General features: G+C 40.7%; 1 protein-coding gene across 3 annotated transcripts in view; it reads left to right on the top strand.

Annotated features, from left to right (window-relative positions):
- LOC127164030 (protein phosphatase 1H) overlaps window positions 1-20,200 on the top strand; it is a 97,243-nt gene that overhangs the window by 47,128 nt on the left and 29,915 nt on the right. Inside the window, exons 6-11 of one of the 3 annotated variants that reach the window (XM_051107671.1) lie at window positions 556-674; window positions 14,444-14,507; window positions 14,945-15,058; window positions 15,769-15,816; window positions 15,946-16,028; window positions 19,610-19,685. In XM_051107671.1, the coding sequence (XP_050963628.1) occupies window positions 556-674; window positions 14,444-14,507; window positions 14,945-15,058; window positions 15,769-15,816; window positions 15,946-15,984 (384 nt within the window). In that variant the 3' untranslated portion in view covers window positions 15,985-16,028; window positions 19,610-19,685. Of the gene's footprint in view, window positions 1-555; window positions 675-14,443; window positions 14,508-14,944; window positions 15,059-15,768; window positions 15,817-15,945; window positions 16,348-19,609; window positions 19,686-20,200 lie in introns of those variants that run through there. The other 2 variants (XM_051107670.1, XM_051107669.1) reach the window with 2 other exon arrangements.

Raw genomic sequence — 20,200 nt, 5'->3', positions numbered from 1 at the left:
TTGCTAGCACTTGAACATACTTTAATATTTATCACAACAGAGGGCCAAAGCAAGCACACGACACTGACAAGATATGCGAAACAGTACGAGACTGAATGTGATGGTAATTGAAAATGTGCTATTTAGACAGTGGATCTCAGTCATGTGTCTAGCAGAGATTTCAAAATTCTTGTTCCACAGCAAATCTTTTTTAGCCCTTGTTTTGAAATTAGGCAGAAGCAGAGGGGTGACAGCCTAGCACACAAATCCAGACATTTTCAGGGGCAGGAGAAGAGATATTCTGATGAATAAGATCGGAACAAACCTTTATTTGTTTGTATTAAATGTATTAATCACTTAGTTTTTTCATTGACAATCATTTATTTGTATGTAATTGTATGTTGATGCCAATATTCTTATTAATATTAATAGTAGTGCTGTAAATGCATTACTGTTTAAAATTAATAGATTGTACATAGTACTAATAGTACTAATAGTACTTGGGTTGTCTACAGATTAACTTAGATAGAAACTTTATTCGGGTGTTAGATGATTACTCTCTGTATTTATTTTTAGGGTTTCATGCAGCCCCATCTGTTAGGAGGAGAGTTCACACACTTGGAGTTCCCCAGAAGGGTGCAAAGAAAGGAAGTGGGCAAGAAGATGTTGTACCGGGACTTCACCATGACTGGCTGGTGAGGATATTACATTTGCTGTCATATTCCATCATGATTGTGTTTGTTTGTACAGGAAGAAATATTGCATTCTTTATTAACTTCAAGTGGCAACAGTGAAATCCAACCATATTTATTTCCAATAAATTTATGGTCTCCCTCCAGAAGAAATGTTTTCAGGGGTTAATATATATATATATATATATATATATATATATATGTATACACACACACACAGTATCTCACAAAATTGAGTACACCCCTCACATTTCAGCAGTCATTTTAGTATATCTTCTTAAGGGGCAATACTACAGAAATGAAACTTGGATATATTTTAGAGTAATCAATGCGCAGCTTGTATAGCAGTGTATATTTACTGTCTCCTAAAAATAACTCAACATACAGCCATTATTGTCAAAACAGCAAAACAACAACAGTCATACTTTCAACAAAAGTAAGTACACCCTAAGTGTCACCTAAGTGACACCAAAGTGTCAATATTTTGTGTTAGCACCATTGTTATCTTGCACTGCCTTAATCATTCTGGGCATGGAATTCACCAGAGCTGCACAGGTTGTTGCTGAGATCCTCTTCAAATCATCTATAATGATATCATGGAGCTGCTGGAAGTTAGACACATGGTGTTTCTCCACCTTCCGCTTAAGGATGCCCCATAGGTGCTCAATAGGGTTCAGGTCAGATCACCTTCACCTGCACCTTCCTCAGCAAGGCAATTGTCATCTTGGTGGTGTGTTTGGGTTCATCACTAAAGCAACATTGGCAGCACTCATGCATCTGTTTTTTGAAGCCAGGTTCTGCACCTGACGCACATAACGAGCACTTAACTTTGTTGATCGACAATAATGGCTGTATGTTGAGTTATTTTTAAGGGACAGTAAGTATACACTGCTATACACGGCTGAACATTGACTACTCTAAAATATATCCAAGTTTCATTTCTATAGTATTGTCCCTTGAGAAGATATACTAAAATGATTGCTGAAATGTGAGGGGTGTACTGAGGGGTGTATATGTATATGTATATATAGGACACGTGACAACATACAGCTATATATATATATATATATATATATATGGTCACACTTTATTTTAAGGTCCAATTTGAGGGTGCAAAAAATCTAAATCTGAGGGTACAAAAAATTCAAAATATTGAGAAAATTGCCTTTAAAGTTGTCCAACTTAAGTTCTTAGCAATGCATATTACTAATCAAAAATTAAATTTTGATATATTTACAGTAGGAATTTTACAAAATATCTTCATGGAACATGATCTTTATTTAATTTCCTAATGATCTTTGGCATTTGATATTGCTACAAATATACCCCAGCGACTTATTCCACTAAACTAAAAAGATTAACATTTTAACCATTATGTTGACAAAAATAGTTATGATGTTTATAAAAGACTATGGCAGCACTTTTTATATGGCACCTCTCACATCAGAGAGACATTGCATGCATCAGACCCATAGCCAATGAATTAACAGGGAAGCATTCACGTTTATTAAAATTTATTTTATAACCAGAGAATGAGCCAAATTGTTCTAATTTAGATAAAATAATTGGGAAACTGGGAATTGGGTGATAAATATATAATAATAAATCATCTGCGTATAATGACAATTTAATTTCAACACCTGACCACACCACACCATGAAGCAAAGGGGAGGACCTCAAAACTATTGACAAAAGTTTTATGACCAAGGTAAAAAGCAAAGGGGTAAGTGGGCACCCCTTTCGTGTACCCCGTCCCAATCAAAAATAACTGGACCTAATATTATTGGTATGCACACTTGCCTGAGGTGAATCATATAAAAGATGTATCCATTTAATGAAATTGTCCCCAATCCCTAATTTTTTAAGCACTGCAAACATATACCCCCACTCCACACGATCAGATGCCTTTTCAGCGTCAAATGAAATCACAACCTCAGGTGTTTTCAAGGAGTGTTTAGAATAAATTACATTTAATAGTGTACGAACATTAAAAAATAATTGTCTCCCTTTAATAAAACCAGTTTGTTCCTCCGATATAATTTTTGGAAGTATGTTTCCAAGGCGAGAAGCAGAAATATAGCAGAAAATGTAAAAAAAAAAAAACAACCAGAACACCCACCTCCCCAACATCCACTAGCACATCCAAAATCCACATCCCCAAACAATGCGAACTTGTGCTGACTCCAACTGGAGCCATATCATAGTTACTGCTCACGATTAGAAACCCTCAAACAAAAGCTTAAGACCTGCAGAATATACCACTGAGTGATATTAAAAACGAAAATGCACAGATATTCAAATATTACAACAGAAAACCTGCTTTGACCAATAACACCACACTTACAGTATATAAGAATAGGGAAAATAGAAACCCAGTTTGAGTTCTAATCACATTGAACAAATTTAGAATTTTTACTTGTGTGGAACACTTCAGCAATCTCAGAAAATATATAAACAGAACCTTATTCCCATTTGTCAAGTCCAAATCCATATTGCTGTCCAAATCCAAAATCCAAACTTCACTCCAGGAATAGAGCTGCTGGCGGACATCATTAAAATCTGATCGGGCTTGTGCAATTTTTGCAGTGAGATCAGGGAAGATGGAAATTCTTGTATCACCAACATTGAACTGTTTCATCTCATGTGCGTGCCATAGTACCTCAACACAGTCTGAGTGGTAATGAAGTCTTGCTACAATAGCTCATGGGCGCTCCCCGGGTCTAGGCTTCGTGATGCGAATTTGTCGATTATGATATCCTTATCAATATTGAGTGCCTCCTTAAGCTTGGAAACCACTGCAGTAGAAGGAAGTTGGTCTTCCGGAACTCCAATTATCCTTTTATTGTTCCGACAAGATCTAGCTTCCAAGTCTTCACACTTTTCTTCACACTTTTAAATTTCACCGCGGTAGCATAAAGAGAGTCAACCTTTTCCTGTAGCACAGTGGTATCATCCGAACAGGTAGCAAGAGACTATGGCGGGCCAAAAGGTTCTAAAATATGGCTAATGATTTGCCATGGTAATTCACTATACCATTGCCAGTAGCTACTGAGTTTCCCACTGATAGGCTGGTGGTGCATCTGCATACACACTCAGACCACTGACTCTCCTCACCTAGCAACTCACTTTCCTCACATGGCAGATGACTGACTCTCCTTAGCTGGTGACTCACTTTCCACACATGGAGGACGACTGACTCTCCTCACCTAGCAACTCATTTTCCTCACATGGCGGATGACTGATTCTCCTCAGCTAGCGACTCACTTTCCCTTGACTCTCTTCTCGTGTACAGGGACCGAATTTTATAATAAAACCTCTAACCTTTTTAAATACTGTGACGGCTGTGTAACAGACATTGTTCTATTAAAATGATACTTTACACTCATACTGCATACTGTTTTATAATGTACTACAATGACGACATATTTTCTCGTAATAACGACATATGTCATAAAAGCCATACGTTATATAATTCCATTATAGAAGACATGGTTATATATACTGACCAAAATTATAAACGCAACACTTTTGTTTTTGCCCCCATTTTTCATGAGCTAAACTCAAAGATCTAAGACTTTTTCTATGTACACAAAAGGACTATTTCTCTTAAATATTGTTCACAAATCTGTCTAAATCTGTGTTAGTGAGCACTTCTCCTTTGCCAAGATAATCCATCCACCTCACAGGTGTGGCATATCAAGATGGTGATTAGACAGCATGATTATTGCACAGGTGTGCCTTAGGCTGGCCACAATAAAAGGCCACTCTAAAATGTGCAGTTTTATCACACAGCACAATGCCACAGATGTTGCAGGTTTTGAGGGAGTGTGCAATAATTGGCATGCTGACTGCAGGAATGTCCACCAGAGCTGTTGCCCGTGAATTGAATGTTCATTTCTCTACCATAAGCCGTATCCAAAAGCGTTTCAGAGAATTTGGCAGTACATCCTCACAACCGCAGACCACGTGTAACCACACCAGCCCAGGACCTCCACATTCAGCATCTTCACCTCCAAGATCGTCTGAGACCAGCCACCTGGACAGCTGCTGCAAGAATCGGTTTGCATAACCAAAGAATTTCTGCACAAACTGTCAGAAACCGTCTCAGGGACGCTCATCTGCATGCTCATCGTCCACATCGGGGTCTCGACCTGACTGCAGTTCATCGTCGTAACCGACTTGAGTGGGCAAATGCTCACATTCGATGGTGTCTGGCACTTTGGAGAGGTGTTCTCTTCATGGATGAATCCTGCTTTTCACTGTACAGGGCAGATGGCAGACAGCATGTATGGCGTTGTGTGGGTGAGCGGTTTGCTGATGTCAACGTTGTGGATCGAGTGGCCCATGGTGGCGGTGGGGTTATGGTATGGGCAGGTGTATGTTATAGACAACGAACACAGGTGCATTTTATTGATGGCATTTTGAATGCACAGAGATACCATGACGAGATCCTGAGGCCCATTGTTGTGCCATTCATCCACGACCATCACCTCATGTTGCAGCATGATAATGCATGGCCCCATGTTGCAAGGATCTGTACTGGAAGCTGAAAACATCCCAGTTCTTGCATGGCCAGCATACTCACCGGACATGTCACCCATTGAGCATGTATGGGATGCTCTGGATTGGCGTATACGACAGTGTGTTCCAGTTCCTTGGCAATATCTAGCAACTTCGCACAGCCATTGAAGAGGAGTGGGCCAACATTCCACAGGCCACAATCAACAACCTGATGCAGTAACTTTGGTCATGTAAAACCAAACAACAACAAAATTGTGGCCAGTGAAAATGCTGAGTGGCTAGTAATTTTGGAAAACCACTAACCACAGTGGCTGGTGAGCAAAAAAAAATAATAAGCCCTGATAATAATAATAAAATCAAACCGTTTGTCATATTTTTTATTTATTTTTATAGTAGAAAATCATATATTCAGAAATGTTCGTATTTCGATCTAGTGATTTAGTAACTTAATTCATTCAAATAAAGAAATAATCCAAGCCAAATACTCCAAATAACTGGTTTGACGGAAAAAGAGATGTTATTTTAATGACATAACATCTCGTTTTTACTGGAAAATGTCGTTTTGACGACATATCTCATTTTTACGGGAAAAAATGTTGCTTTGACGACATATCTCGTTATAACAAGAAAATTTGATGGAAAAAATATGTCACAGCAATGCCTTGCCGTACGAAAGAGACAGCCAGCGTTTAAAAGGGTTATGGAAAAATGACTATATAAATGTGTAAAAAAAAAAAAAAAAAAAAAAAAGAAAGAAAGAAATGAAATAAAAGGATAATGTGCTGATTTAACAGCTAACAGAACACTTATAGGAATATTGCTTCACAATAAATGACATTTAGCCTGCACCACAAAATAGAACAACAATGTTTGTTACACAGCCATCACAGTTTAAAAGAGTTACAGATTTTATTATAATATTCGGTCCCTGTACATGAGGAGAGAGTCAGTGGTCTACTGAGTAAGGAAAGTGATTCGCTAGGTGAGGAGAGTCGGTGGTCTGCTGCGTGAGGAAAGTGAGTTGCCCGCCGCGTGAGGAGAGTGTGTATGCAGATGCACCGCCGGCCTATCAGTGGGAAACTCAGTAGCTACTGGCAATAGTGTAGTGAATTACAGTGACAAATCATTAGCCTTATTTGTCATTATTGACACGGGAGACTCAAATGCGGGGCAAAAATAAGTTTATTGAGGAAAAGAAATAAAACACAATGTACAGAGAAAAAAGTCCTCCCAGTGCTCCTCCCTGGAGACAATCTGGGGAAAGCAGAAAGGGAAACAAAGGCAAACAAGAAACACGGGGAGAGAAACTCAACCCGTCCAGCAAAACTCACAGCAAGAAAAACAGAGAATCTTCGGGGAGTGATCTCGACCCGGCACAAGGAAACACGCAGAGGATGAAGATGCACGGGGAGCGAAACTCGACCCGGCGTTGAACAATCACAGTTGAGGATAGAACGACACCGAATGCAGAGCAGCAAAACCATCAAGCTGGAAAAACGGGACGCCAGCGGGTTCTACAGGCAGAGAGCAAAAAATAACAAAAGCCAAAGGCACAGAGACTAAGCAGGACAAGACAAGACTTGGTGTAATGGACCGCACTCCATTCAGCTTAAACACTCCCAAGAACTCCAGGACACTGATGATTAATTTCCATGAAGTTTACTTGGAATATTGTGAAACTGTAATACAATACAAGCGAGATATACATTAATATTAGATCTAAATACAAGTGACAGAGAAAACAGCACAGATGATCTAGATGGCGGCGATCTATATGACAAAACGCATCGGACTAGTAAATAATCAGCGGTAATAAATATAAACTGACTTAACTGTTCTATAACTCCTAACAAAAGATGAATGAATACACCACCGTAGTATTACATGACAAGAAATACTCACAGACGTTGCTTTAGCAAAGGGGGGAAAGGAAAAAGCGATCGCTGAAGGAATGGATGACTGTGAGAGCTTGTGAACTGCCGCTACTGACTACCGCATAGCGCTATACTTTCCGGTTCATTACGTGCGCCGTGTTACGTTGCTATGGTTACAAAGATAAACAAAACATACTGCGCTATTAAAACAAACAAAAAACACCCCTAATTCCTTTCTCTTTTTATGCGACATAACACTCCCCGCCTGGGGTCTATAAAGAGCCCACATTAATTAACAGAATCAGTCTTTGGAGAAAGAAGTAGAACTACTTCTGTGACAGGCCTTGAAAAGGCCTTTCTGGTTCCATCCTTGACAATTTCCACTTGAACTTTTCGAACCAATCCATCTTCTCCTGGAAGGGTTTTTGAGATGAGGCCTATAGGCCATTGATTCCTCTTAGCTTGATTATCTTTCAAAAGAACTATGTCTCCTTCTTGGAGATTTGGTCTCTTTCCTTGCCACTTGTGACGGAGCTGTAATGTTTTGAGGTATTCATGTTTCCACTCATTCCAAAACATTTCTGCTAGGCCCTGAACTTGCTTCCATTCTTCCCTGACAAGATGCGCTTCCTCAAAGCTTCCTGGTGGAGGAAGAGGTACAGAACCTGTCTTGAGAGTTAGAAGCATCGCTGGAGTGAGGATGAGGAGTGATTCTGGATCCGATGAGACCGGGACGAGCGGTCTGGCGTTCATGATTGCGGTCACTTCGGCCATAAGGGTGGCCAGGACTTCGTGTGAGAGATGAGACCTTTTCTGCTCAAGCAACATGCAATCCAAAATACGACGGGCGATGCCAATCATGCGTTCCCACGCGCCGCCCATGTGAGATGCGTGGGGCGGGTTGAATACCCAAGTACAGCTCTGGGTGGCCAAGTACTCCTCCACTTTCTTGAAACCTAGATTCGACTGGTCCATCTCCAATTCACGAGAAGCTCCGATGAAATTAGTTCCGCAGTCGGAATAAATCTGCTTCGCAGGGCCCCTAATTGCAAAGAACCTCCTCAAGGCACTGATGAAGCTACTGGTACTCATGGCTTCAATAACTTCGATGTGGACTGCCCGTGAACACATACAAGAGGACATCACAGCCCATCGTTTAGAGTTGGAGACTCCTCCTCTTGTACGGCGTGAGACAATTTCCCAGGGTCCAAAGACATCGACACCTACATAAGTGAAGGGAGGTGCTACTTGTAGCCGTTCTGCTGGCAGAGCTGCCATCTGCTGATGTTCCATTTTTCCTCTCAGCCTTCTGCAAATGACGCATCTGTGAAGCAAACTGCTGATGCAGCGTTTAGCTCCCACCAGCCAGAAACCTGCCGTTCGAATTGCACCTTCGGTAAGATGTCTTCCTTGGTGTTTCACTGCTCCATGATAGTGAGACACAAGCAGGGTAGCTAGATGATGGCGGCCAGGAATGATGATGGGATGAACCTCATTCATACTCAGGTCCGACTGCTCAATTCGACCTCCTACTCTAAGAAGTTGATTTTGGTCCAAGATAGGGTGCAGTTTCCAAAGGCTGCTGTTTGGTGGAATATTGGATCCTGAGTTGATACACTTAAGGTCCTCTGAATAGCACTCATTCTGGACACTCTTCACGATACATATTTTGGCTTTCGACAAATCTTCCTCTGTAGGTCGACAGACATGCCACCCTCGACATTCATCCCGGGTAGAGCGGGCGAAGGAACGAGCCACATGGATGAGGTGAGCAACAGCTGTAAGGAGAGTGCTGAACTTGGAGAAGCGTTCAAAGCGTTGCGGATGTATAACGTCTCTGGTTATGTGAGTGAAACTCGCTACCACCTGAGGACGCAATTCAGAGTCTGTGTCGGGGTCAATAAGGTCGTAAACTTCTTGAAGCTCAGGTGAATGCAAAGACACATCATGAAGAAAGGCTGGACCTTTAAGCCAAGTTGTGCTGCTAAGCAAGTCTGAAGTCACAGATCTTGATCCAATGTCAGCTGGATTAAGGTGTGTTGGGACATACTTCCACAGACCAGAACAAGGTGATTGACGGATTCTTTGGATCCTGTTGTGTACGAAGACGTAGAATCTCCTTGACTGGTTCTGGATGTATCCCAGTACGACCTTGCTATCTGTGTAGTAAGTAATGCTGTCGAACGTTGTATCCATCTCCGCAACTACCATCTCAGCAATCTCGATGGCAAGTACAGCCGCGCAGAGCTCTAGTCTTGGGATAGTTAAATCAGGCTGAGGTGCCAATTTCGCCTTCCCGAAGACGAAGCCAATCTCAGTCTGATCTTGGTGGCTTGTCACCTTGATGTAAGCTACAGCTGCTATAGCCTTGACTGACGCATCTGCAAAGACATAGAGCTCTCTTCTTAGAGCACCTGCGGTGGAGAATGATGTATAAGGGCGTGGTATCTGGAGTCCCTCCAAGTCTCGGAGCGACCTTTTCCACCTAGTCCATTCAGTCTCCATGTCTTTGGGGAGAGGTGTGTCCCAATCCTCTGCTTGCTTAGTTAATTCTCTGAGTATCAGTCTTCCATGAACCATAATGGGTGCGAGGAATCCCAAAGGATCATAAAGGCTGTTCACAGTCGAAAGAACTCCTCTGCGAGTGAATGGCCTCTGGTCGTCTTCGATTTGAAACGTGAATGTATCTGTGCGCATGTTCCATAACAAACCAAGACTACGTTGTATTGGCAAATCATCAACGAAGAGATCCATGCTGCTGACGTCCTTAGCTCGATCTTCAAATGGAAATGCTTCGATGACTGCCGGTCGATTTGAAGCAATTTTGTGTAGCCTGAGGTTAGAGGCTGCAAGCATTTTCTGCGCTCGACCTAAGACGCTGATGGCCTCTTCCTCTGTGCTGAAGGACTTCAGAGCATCATCAACGTAGAACTCACGATCGATGAATCTTCTTGCATCACTACCACAATCAGCTTCTGCTTCCTTAGCCGCCCGTCGCAGACCATACACTGCAACAGCAGGCGAAGGACTATTTCCAAAAAGGTGAACCCGCATTCTGTAGTCGACAATGTCAGAGGTAGGGTCGTTGTTCCTGTACCACAGGAAACGGAGAAAATCACGGTGGTCTTCCTTGACGAGGAAGCAGTGGAACATGTGCTCGATGTCGGCGGTGATCACAACCTGTTCCTTCCTAAACCTCATAAGAACGCCTAGCAGGCTGTTGTTAAGGTCAGGACCAGTGAGCAAGATATCATTTAACGACACTCCTTCAAATGATGCACTGCTGTCAAAGACCACACGAATTCTATCTGGTTTTCTTGGATGATAGACACCGAACAGTGGTAGGTACCAACACTCTTGCCCAGGTTGTAGTGGCGGTGCGACTTCGGCATGTGCCTTCTTGAACATCTTCTCCATAAAGTCTAGGAAATCGACTTTCATCTTTGGTCGTTTTTCCAATGAGTGCTGGAGCGAAACAAGGCGGTCAAAAACCTGTTTCCTGTTGTTGGGCAGCCGCCGTCTCGGCGATCGAAAGGGTAGAGGCGCAACCCAACTTTTGGAACCGTCCTGATAGCACTCAGCTTCCATTATCTTCAGAAACTCTAGATTCTCCATGGATGGGGCAAGTCTGTGGTCGTCGGGAGAACGAGCGAAAATAGTCTGCCCTAAACAGTCTCCACTGAGCATCGTGGAAGAATGGATGGAGGTTGGTGCTGTATGATGCCAAGGTCTAGCTGCTTGACCAAAAACTTCTTTCACTCTAATCTGATTGTTGCATGGTTGAAAATGACTTGTACGTCCGTTCTCTAAGATGGCAGTTTTGTAACTTCTCACCTCTTGTGTTCTGTGAGCACCTCCAGGGCACAAATCACCAACAACGACCCATCCTAGGTCAAGCCTTTGCGCGAATGGTGCATCTCCTGGGCCGCTTATCTGCTCTCGGACCTTGTGTACTTGCAAGATGTCTCTGCCTAGTAAGAGGAGGATTTTTGCATCCGGATCTAAAGGTGGAATCTTGTCAGCGATACGCTTTAGGTGGACGTGATGGAAGGCTGCTTCAGGCGTAGGAATCTCAGTGCGAACATTAGGGATTTGGTTGCACTCCAGGAGTGTAGGCAGATGAATGCTTATTTTGTTGTCCACCGACGCTACAGTGTAACCGCTAGCTCTCCTCCCCGCCGTCTCTGTATGCCCTGCACAGGTCTTAAGTGTATACGAGTAAGAATTTCCAGAGATCTTAAAAATCTCAAAGAACTCTGACCGTGCCAAGGAGCGATTGCTCTGTTCGTCTAGTATGGCGTACATTCTTTTAGACTCCTTCTTGCAGCCGTTGGGGAACACACTGACAAGGCAAATCTTAGCGCATGTTCTAGCGCTCAATCCTTCACCACATACCTGAGTGCATGTCGACTTAACCTCCTGGATGTCTACTTTGTCTTCTTCTCCACCTTCTTCTGAAGTGGAAGGGAACGACTTAGATTTCCAGGTAGGTGGGTAAGGGTGAAGTGCTGTCATGTGTGTGGTGCTCCCACACTCTGTACATTTTATCTCAGCTGTGCAATTCTTCGCGAGATGGTCTGTGGAGGAGCAACAGCGAAAGCAGATGTAATGCTCTTTCAAGAGCTGTTTGCGATCATTTATGCTCTTTTCATGAAAGCCTCTGCATTTTCTCAGAGGGTGAGGCTTCCTATGCAGAGGGCAGTGTTTGTTGGGATCAATACGTTCCGTACTTCCTCGACACTCTGCCTTAGTGGTTCCCGAGATCTGCGTTTTATGAACGTATACTGGCCCTTGCTTCGTGGCGATGAAGTCTACTAACACTGAGAAAGGTGGAAAACTAACGAAATGCTCGTGTTTGTATCTTGTGCCCAGGTAAAGCCACTTTTCTTGGAGGTTATAAGGAAGTTTCTCAATAATAGGCCTAATACCTCTGGAAGTATCCAGGTACGACAAACCTGCGAGGTATTTGTCTTCTTTGGCCGCTTGAAGCTCTGACAACAGGTCGGCTAGTTCCCTGAGTCTTCGTGGATCCTTCATTGTAACCTTTGGAAAGTTTTCTAGCTTGTTGAACAAAGCCTGCTCGATGGCCTCGGGTGAGCCGTATATTTCGTCGAGGCGTTCCCATGCCATGCGCAATCCAGTTGCTGGATCCTTAATGTTGACTGTTTTAATACGTCTTACTTGTTCTGCTGACTCCTTTCCTAGATACTTGGCGAGAAGGTCGAGTTCTCCTGCGGCAGACAGGTCCAGATCAGCAATAGCATTCAGAAACGATGTTTTCCAGGCCCAATAGTTCATTGGCTGGTCATCATATGCGGTGAGCCCTGAAGTCACCAGGCTGCTACGAGCTAGGTATTTGATGAGATCTCCAGTGAAAGTAGAATGATCATGGCTAGCTCCATGTGTGCATGCAGGAGAAGAGGGATCCGGTTTGATGTTCTTTTGCGAAGAACTACCACTGTGGTTCAATGGATGAGGCGTTGGAAAGATAACATCATTAGGTTGAGAATGCGGTTGATGCAGCTCAAGATTAGCTTGAACATGTGCTTGCTGTACTTTAAGTTCGATTTCCTTCTGCGTGTGTGCTGCTCTAGCTTGCGCTGCTTCAGCCTTAGCCTTTGCGATTGCGACGGCCATACCAATCTTTGAGCTGGACGTTGTGCCAGATGAACGACTGCTTCTTGAACGTGCGGTCTCAGACTGAATATCTTCATCGCCTTTTTTACTATTGCTTCGTTGTGCCATTATGACTCACTGCTGTGTCAACAACAGAAGAAAGATAGTATTTTTGTAGCCGTCAGGACGTTATGGCATTAGCTGATCCTCTAGCTATTTAACTGCTCCTTAAGATAGCGATCTTTGCAACCCTCGTGAGCTGTGTCGCCGTCTTTTCACTGTAATGAACCGCACTCCATTCAGCTTAAACACTCCCAAGAACTCCAGGACACTGATGATTAATTTCCATGAAGTTTACTTGGAATATTGTGAAACTGTAATACAATACAAGCGAGATATACATTAATATTAGATCTAAATACAAGTGACAGAGAAAACAGCACAGATGATCTAGATGGCGGCGATCTATATGACAAAACGCATCGGACTAGTAAATAATCAGCGGTAATAAACATAAACTGACTTAACTGTTCTATAACTCCTAACAAAAGATGAATGAATACACCACCGTAGTATTACATGACAAGAAATACTCACAGACGTTGCTTTAGCAAAGGGGGGAAAGGAAAAAGCGATCGCTGGAGGAATGAATGACTGTGAGAGCTCGTGAACTGCCGCTACTGACTACCGCATAGCGCTATACTTTCCGGTTCATTACGTGCGCCGTGTTACGTTGCTATGGTTACAAAGATGAACAAAACATACTGCGCTATTAAAACAAACAAAAAACACCCCTAATTCCTTTCTCTTTTTATGCGACATAACACTTGGCAAGAAATCAAAACGGACTGACACAGGACAAATGGGGACAAGAGTTTAAATAGAGAGGAAGAAATCAGCAGAGAATGAAAACAGGTGTGAATGTGAAAATGGGAAACGAGAAAAAGCTGGAGGGAGACCCAGATGGAATCACTGAAACAATAATGAGGTAACAAATGGGTGGGGTCAAACAATAAGCAGAAGAAACACATGGCACCAAACAAACACAACACAAGCCATGTGCTTCCACAAACAGTGTCCTCTGGTGGCCATCCTGGGCACACCAGCTGACGACTGTGACATTATTTTAAAAGCTTTTGGCCCACAATTAAGAGACTGTTCCATAGTGTTAGAGAATTCCGCCTTCACGGCTTGGAGTTCACTTTTGATGGTTGATAATAATAATCAGTTACTTAACTGGCTTGAATCAACATAAGAATAGCTGAATAATGACACTTGTCCTTTGTAGAACTGTTTTACTGCTTTATTTTATCTAATATTCTGGTTTATTCTGTTGTACCTGTTTGATGTTTTTTTTTATTCAACAGTTCTGGTATTTTCTTTCTTTCTTTCTTTCTTTTCTTTCCTTCTTTCTTTCTTTCTTTCTTTCTTTATTTCATTCTTTATTTCTTTTTTTTCTTTTTTACTTTAATTTCTACAGTACTTTGGTGTACACTTGTTGCTTTTGAATGTATTCTATAAATACATTTTTATTTTCCAACATTAATGTCAAGTCCAGTATGGTTTATACTTTTATACAGTGAAATATGCCCTCTCTTTATAAATTCGTCATGGCGATTATATATACTGTGGTAGCAAATATTCAAGTGAACACCACATCAGTTTGGTTAAATACACTTTTTGCACTAGAATGTAAATACATAATTATAATTAGATAACCTTTAGTCCCACTTTCTTTTCTCTTTTTTTTTGTCTTAACAGGGCTTATAAAACCATTGAAGATGAGGACCTCAGATTTCCTCTGATATATGGAGAAGGAAAAAAGGTAACACCGGTGAGAGAATCGGAGGAAAAAACAAAAAGCAAATGAAAAGACAACTTTGGTCAGACACAGGACATGGAACTAGAACAGAACTGTCAAGGCAAAGTGAAATTAATATTGGAAAAGAAAAAAGGAGGAAAGGAAAGAAAGACTAAAATACTAAAATAATGGCTGCATCCGAAATGGCATACTTCCCTACTATATAGTTGGCAAAAAGCAGTAGGGGAGCGAATAAGTATAAATCCTCAGTATTTATAAAAGATCAGGCCAAAAATGTACTAATTTTTGCGAGCTTCCAACGTACATAATTTGCATTGATATATGCGTAGTTACCTACTATATAGTAGAGGGAAAAAAAGAGTATGTAAAAAAAGTATGTTCAAAAACTCAGTATTCGTAAAAGAATAGGCGGGAAATCCCCGAATGTTTTATTGCTTCAGTCCAGATTCTGGAGTGTGCATCGATGGACACTTTTCATATCCCAGGAGTCCACAGGAGATCATCATCATCATCATCAAAAGTGTTTGAGAACAGCAATGCGGGTTTTTACAAATGTGAGTATTACAAACCAAAACACGGTTCCCTGTGTTAAACATCATATTTGTTGAGCTGCTGTATAGTAAACTGTAGATTTGCATAAGGTGTAAAGACAGTAAATATTACAGTATATTTGTGATTTTGCTGTTTTTTTATGTATAGCCAACAGGGGTGCTCCAGTAAGCACACGTACATCTCCAAAGTGCATTTACATAAACCACATACATTTTAAAAGCAATTACTAAATGTCTATTATATAACGGATAGTTCTGGTCCTTGATTCTGATTGGTTGAGCCGTATTTGAAGCATTGTAAATTACCCTACAAACATACACATTTGCCACTTCACATCGTGTCTAACAACGCCCCTTAGCTGTTCTAAATTCACTGTATACCACAGTTTCTTGGGGCTTATTGCTTTTTTAACATCTGACAGGATGAAACAGATGTCTGAGTGAGTGCTGTATGTGTGCTATTGTGTATTATTAATTCACTGTTGTCAAAACTGCTTTAGATAAATGTAAGTAGTGTAAATAAACAAATCTACATAGAGTAACCGAACATAAGTTCCATTTCTTCCATAAATCCATTTCTTTAGTTCATTAGTATTGTTGATACGTTGAGGAGCATTTGTGTTGGATAAAAAGCCAGTTTACATATCAGCTACCTCAACATGTAAATGTAGTATTGAGCATATAAATCACTGAATCTTTTCTGGATGTTACAGGGACAGAGGAGACACATAATGAAGGAATGCTGCCATCAAAGGCTTTCAGTGAGTGCACTACAGACATCAATAAAACTTCTTTTAAATCTTACGTTGTAGTTTATTTTAAATGTTGTAATTTCAAACTGAGCTATTACAGCACTTTTCTGATTCTTGATTCCTGTGCATTTGCTGCAGAGCTTTTGTGGTGGAGCAGGACCTGCAAAGAATAGATGACAGCAGTATTTGTGGGGGAAAAAAGGAAAACCTGAAACAAAAATGTAAAGTGAGATCATGTTATTTCTAATAATGCTTCTAATGTCAAATGACATTGTGCTGTCAAAATGGCAGTTTTTGTATTGTGTTTGTGCATTATGTCTGATCTGAAATGTCTGCAGACTGGTGTGCGCACTGAGAAAGGAGAAATCCACAGTAGCATACTTTGAAATGGTGGATGTGATACTGAGGATGTGATTTTGGTCAAGTTTGTTCTTTTGGTTTCATCAGTCAGTGAAGTCAGTGTTATAGAAGCTTCATCAAATAAAGTCATGATAATAATCTCAATTGACAATCTTGGGGAAAAAAAAGGATTGGACAGTGTGGAGGCGAGGAAATAATGACTGAATTTACAGGTGCAGCTCAATAAATTAGAATGTTGTGGAAAAGTTCATTTCAGTAATTCAATTCAAATTGTGAAACTCGTGTATTAAATAAATTCAATGCACACAGACTGAAGTAGTTTAAGTCTTTGGTTCTTTTAATTGTGATGATGTTGGCTCACAGTTAACAAAATCCCACCAATTCACTATCAACAAATTAGAATATAGTGACATTCCAATCAGCTAATAAACTCAAAACACCTGCAAAAGTTTCCTGAGCCTTCAAAATGGTCTCTCAGTTTGGTTCACTAGGCTACACAATCATGGGGAAGACTGCTGATCTCACAGTTGTCCAGAAGACTATCACTGACACCCTTTACAAGGAGGGTAAGCCACAAACATTCATTGCCAAAGAAGCTGGCTGTTCACAGAGTGCTGTATCCAAGCATTTTAACAGAAGTTGAGTGGAAGGAAAAAGTGTGGAAGAAAAAGATGCACAACCAACTGAGAGAACCGCAGCCTTAAGAGGCTTGTCAAGCAAAATCAATTCAAGAAATTGGGTGAACTTCACAAGGAATGGACTGAGGCTGGGGTCAAGGCATCAAGAGCCACCACACACAGACATGTCAAGGAATTTGGCTACAGTTGTCGTATTCCTCTTGTTAAGCCACTCCTGAACCACAGACAACGTCAAAGGTGTCTTACCTGGGCTAAGGAGAAGAAGAAATGAACTGTTGCCCAGTAGTCCAAAGTCCTCTTTTCAGATGAGAGCAAATTTCATTTGGAAACCAAGGTCCTACAGTCTGGAGGAAGGGTGGAGAAGCTCATAGCCCAAGTTGCTTGAAGTCCAGTGTTAAGTTTCCACAGTCTGTGATGATTTGGGGTGCAATGTCATCTGCTGGTGTTGGTCCACTGTGTCTTTTGAAAAGTCACTGCACCCGTTTACCAAGAAATTTTAGAGCACTTCATGCTTCCTTCTGCTGACCAGCTTTTTAAAGATGCTGATTTCATTTTCCAGCAGGATTTGGCACCTGCCCACACTGCCAAAAGCAACAAAAGTTGGTTAAATGACCATGGTGTTGGTGTGCTTGGCTGGTCAGCAAATTCACCAGACCTGAACCCCACAGAGAATCTATGGGGTATTGTCAAGAGGAAAATGAGAAACAAGAGACCAAACAATGCAGATAAGCTGAAGGACACTGTCAAAGAAACCTGGGCTTTCATACCACCTCAGCAGTGCCACAGACTGATCACCTCCGTGCCATGCCGAATTGAGGCAGTAATTAAAGCAAAAGGAGCCCCTACCAAGTATTGAGTACATATACAGTAAATGAACATACTTTCCAGAAGGCCAACATTTCAACAAAAATGTTTTTTTTTTATTGGTCTTATGAAGTATTCTAATTTATTGAGATTATTGTGAATTGGTGGGTTTTTGTTAAATGTGAGCCAAAATCATCACAATTAAAATAAACAAAGACTTCAACTTCTTCAGTCTGTGTGCATTGAATTTATTTAATAAACAGGTTTCACAATTTGAGTTGAATTACTGAAATAAATTTAAATAAAACTTTTCCACAACATTCTAATTTATTGAGATGCACCTGTATATCGTCTAAGACTCCTAAATAGATATTTTATCGTTGCTTTTTGTTACAAGTTTTGTAGGAACAGTAATAGAATAATTTATGGCAAGAGTGCACCTCAGAAATCTGCATCATAACAGGAGTTCTAACTTTTGTCACAAAAAGTCTTGTTTCAGAAATTAGAAATCAGCTGAAAGCGTAAAACCTCAAAATACATCCTGTGAAGGAAGCATTACAATAATCTAACCGTGAGGTCATAAACGCATGAATTAATGTTTCAGCATTTGACATTGATAGCATAGGTCGTAGTTTAGATATATTTTTGAGATGGAAAAATGCAGTTTTGCAAATACTAGAGATGTGGTTTTCAAAGGAAAGATTACCATCAAATAGCACACCTAGGTTCCTAACTGATGACGAAGAATTGACAGAACAGCCATCAAGTATTAGACAGTGTTTTAGGTTATTACACGCTGAGGTTTTAGGCCCAATAACTAACACCTCTGTTTTTTCAGAATTTAGCAGTAAGAAATTACTTGTCATCCAATTTTTTAACTCAACTACACAATCCATTAGTTTTTCAAATTGGTACGTTTCGCCAGGCCGCGAAGAAATATAGAGCTGGGTATCATCAGCATAGCAGTGAAAGCTAACACCATATTTCCTGATGATATCACCCAAGGGTAACATGTAAAGCGTAAAGAGTAACGGCCCTAGTACTGAGCCTTGTGGTACTCCATACTGCACTTGAGATCGATATGATACCTCATCATTTACTGCCACGAATTGATGGCGGTCAGATAGATACGATTTGAACCATGCCAATGCACTACCACTAATGCCAACATAATTCTCAAGTCTATTCAAGAGAATCTTGTGGTCAACAGTATCAAACGCAGCACTAAGATCCAGTAGCACTAACAGAGAGATACAACCACGATCGGATGATAAGAGTAGATCATTTGTAACTCTAATAAGAGCAGTCTCAGTACTATGGTACGGTCTAAAACCTGACTGAAAATCCTCACAGATATCATATTTCTGTAGGAAGGAAGATAACTGTGAGGATACAACCTTTTCTAATATCTTTGACAGAAATGGGAGATTCGAGATAGGTCTGTAATTAGTTAATTCGTTGGGGTCAAGTTGTGGTTTTTTAATTAGAGGCTTAATAGCAGCCAGTTTGAAGGTTTTGGGGACATATCCTAATGACAGTGATGAATTAATAATATTTAGCAGAGGATCTATGAGATCTGGAAGCATCTCTTTTAGTAGCCTAGATGGAATAGGGTCTAGCATACAAGTTGTTGGTTTAGATGATTTAACAAGTTTATACAATTCTTCCTGACCTATAGTAGAGAATGAGTTGAATTGTTCCCCAGGAGATCTATAGCGCACTATCTGATGCAACACTGTAATTGACGGCTGCATAGTGACAATTTTGTCTCTAATTGTATCGATCTTAGAAGTAAATTTTAAAATAGTTAAAGGGTTAAACCCCCAAACAGAAATGTATGTAAGCATTTATATTACAGTAGTACCTTGTAGTAATAAACTTTAAGAAACTGCTTTATTGTGCGTTTGTGCCCAAGACATAAAAAAGAATTTAATAACATTTTAATTTATGCACTTGGCAGATGCTTTCATGCAAAGTGACTTACAGTGCTCTTATTATAGGGACCCCAGCAAAGGTGGGCACGGTGGCCGGCTGCACAATTGGCATAGCTGTGTTGAGATGGCAGCAGGATGTGGGTTCAATGACTGTGAATACATGATTTTTAGAACACTGTATTTGAATAAAGCTTTGTTCCATGTGTCGTTATTTATTATCATGATTACTTTTATTTATTCTTTTACTCATTTATTCATGTTTTCTGTTGTTGCCAGTAAATAAAATATAATTGTTTCATTAACTTCTGCATTAATTCATTACTTGACTGAAAATTGAGATGTGGTCACCTTGGCTGCATTTGTCTAGCGTATAGTCATGCATAGCTATGGCATATGATACAACAAATTACATTTTGCTTTTTACTAAAAAAAAAAAAAAAAAACACTTTTACTATTTTACTAATCAACGTCTTCTTTGTGCAGACATTGCAAACATTGCAAACACAGTACTACGTACTTTGTAGGGTTGTCGAGTTAGTGATGCTGTGAGGTGTTGGTGCATCTGTCGCTCTTATGTTCATCTTATTAATACTGCAGACCTTATCATTACATAAAAGCTCAAGAAAGATGGTTGTATTTTTAGCAATAAACAATCAT

The sequence above is a fragment of the Labeo rohita genome, chromosome 4 (genome assembly GCF_022985175.1).
Source record: "Labeo rohita strain BAU-BD-2019 chromosome 4, IGBB_LRoh.1.0, whole genome shotgun sequence".
NCBI classification, from domain to species: Eukaryota; Metazoa; Chordata; class Actinopteri; order Cypriniformes; family Cyprinidae; genus Labeo; species Labeo rohita.
This window is presented reverse-complemented; position numbering and strand designations above follow the sequence as displayed.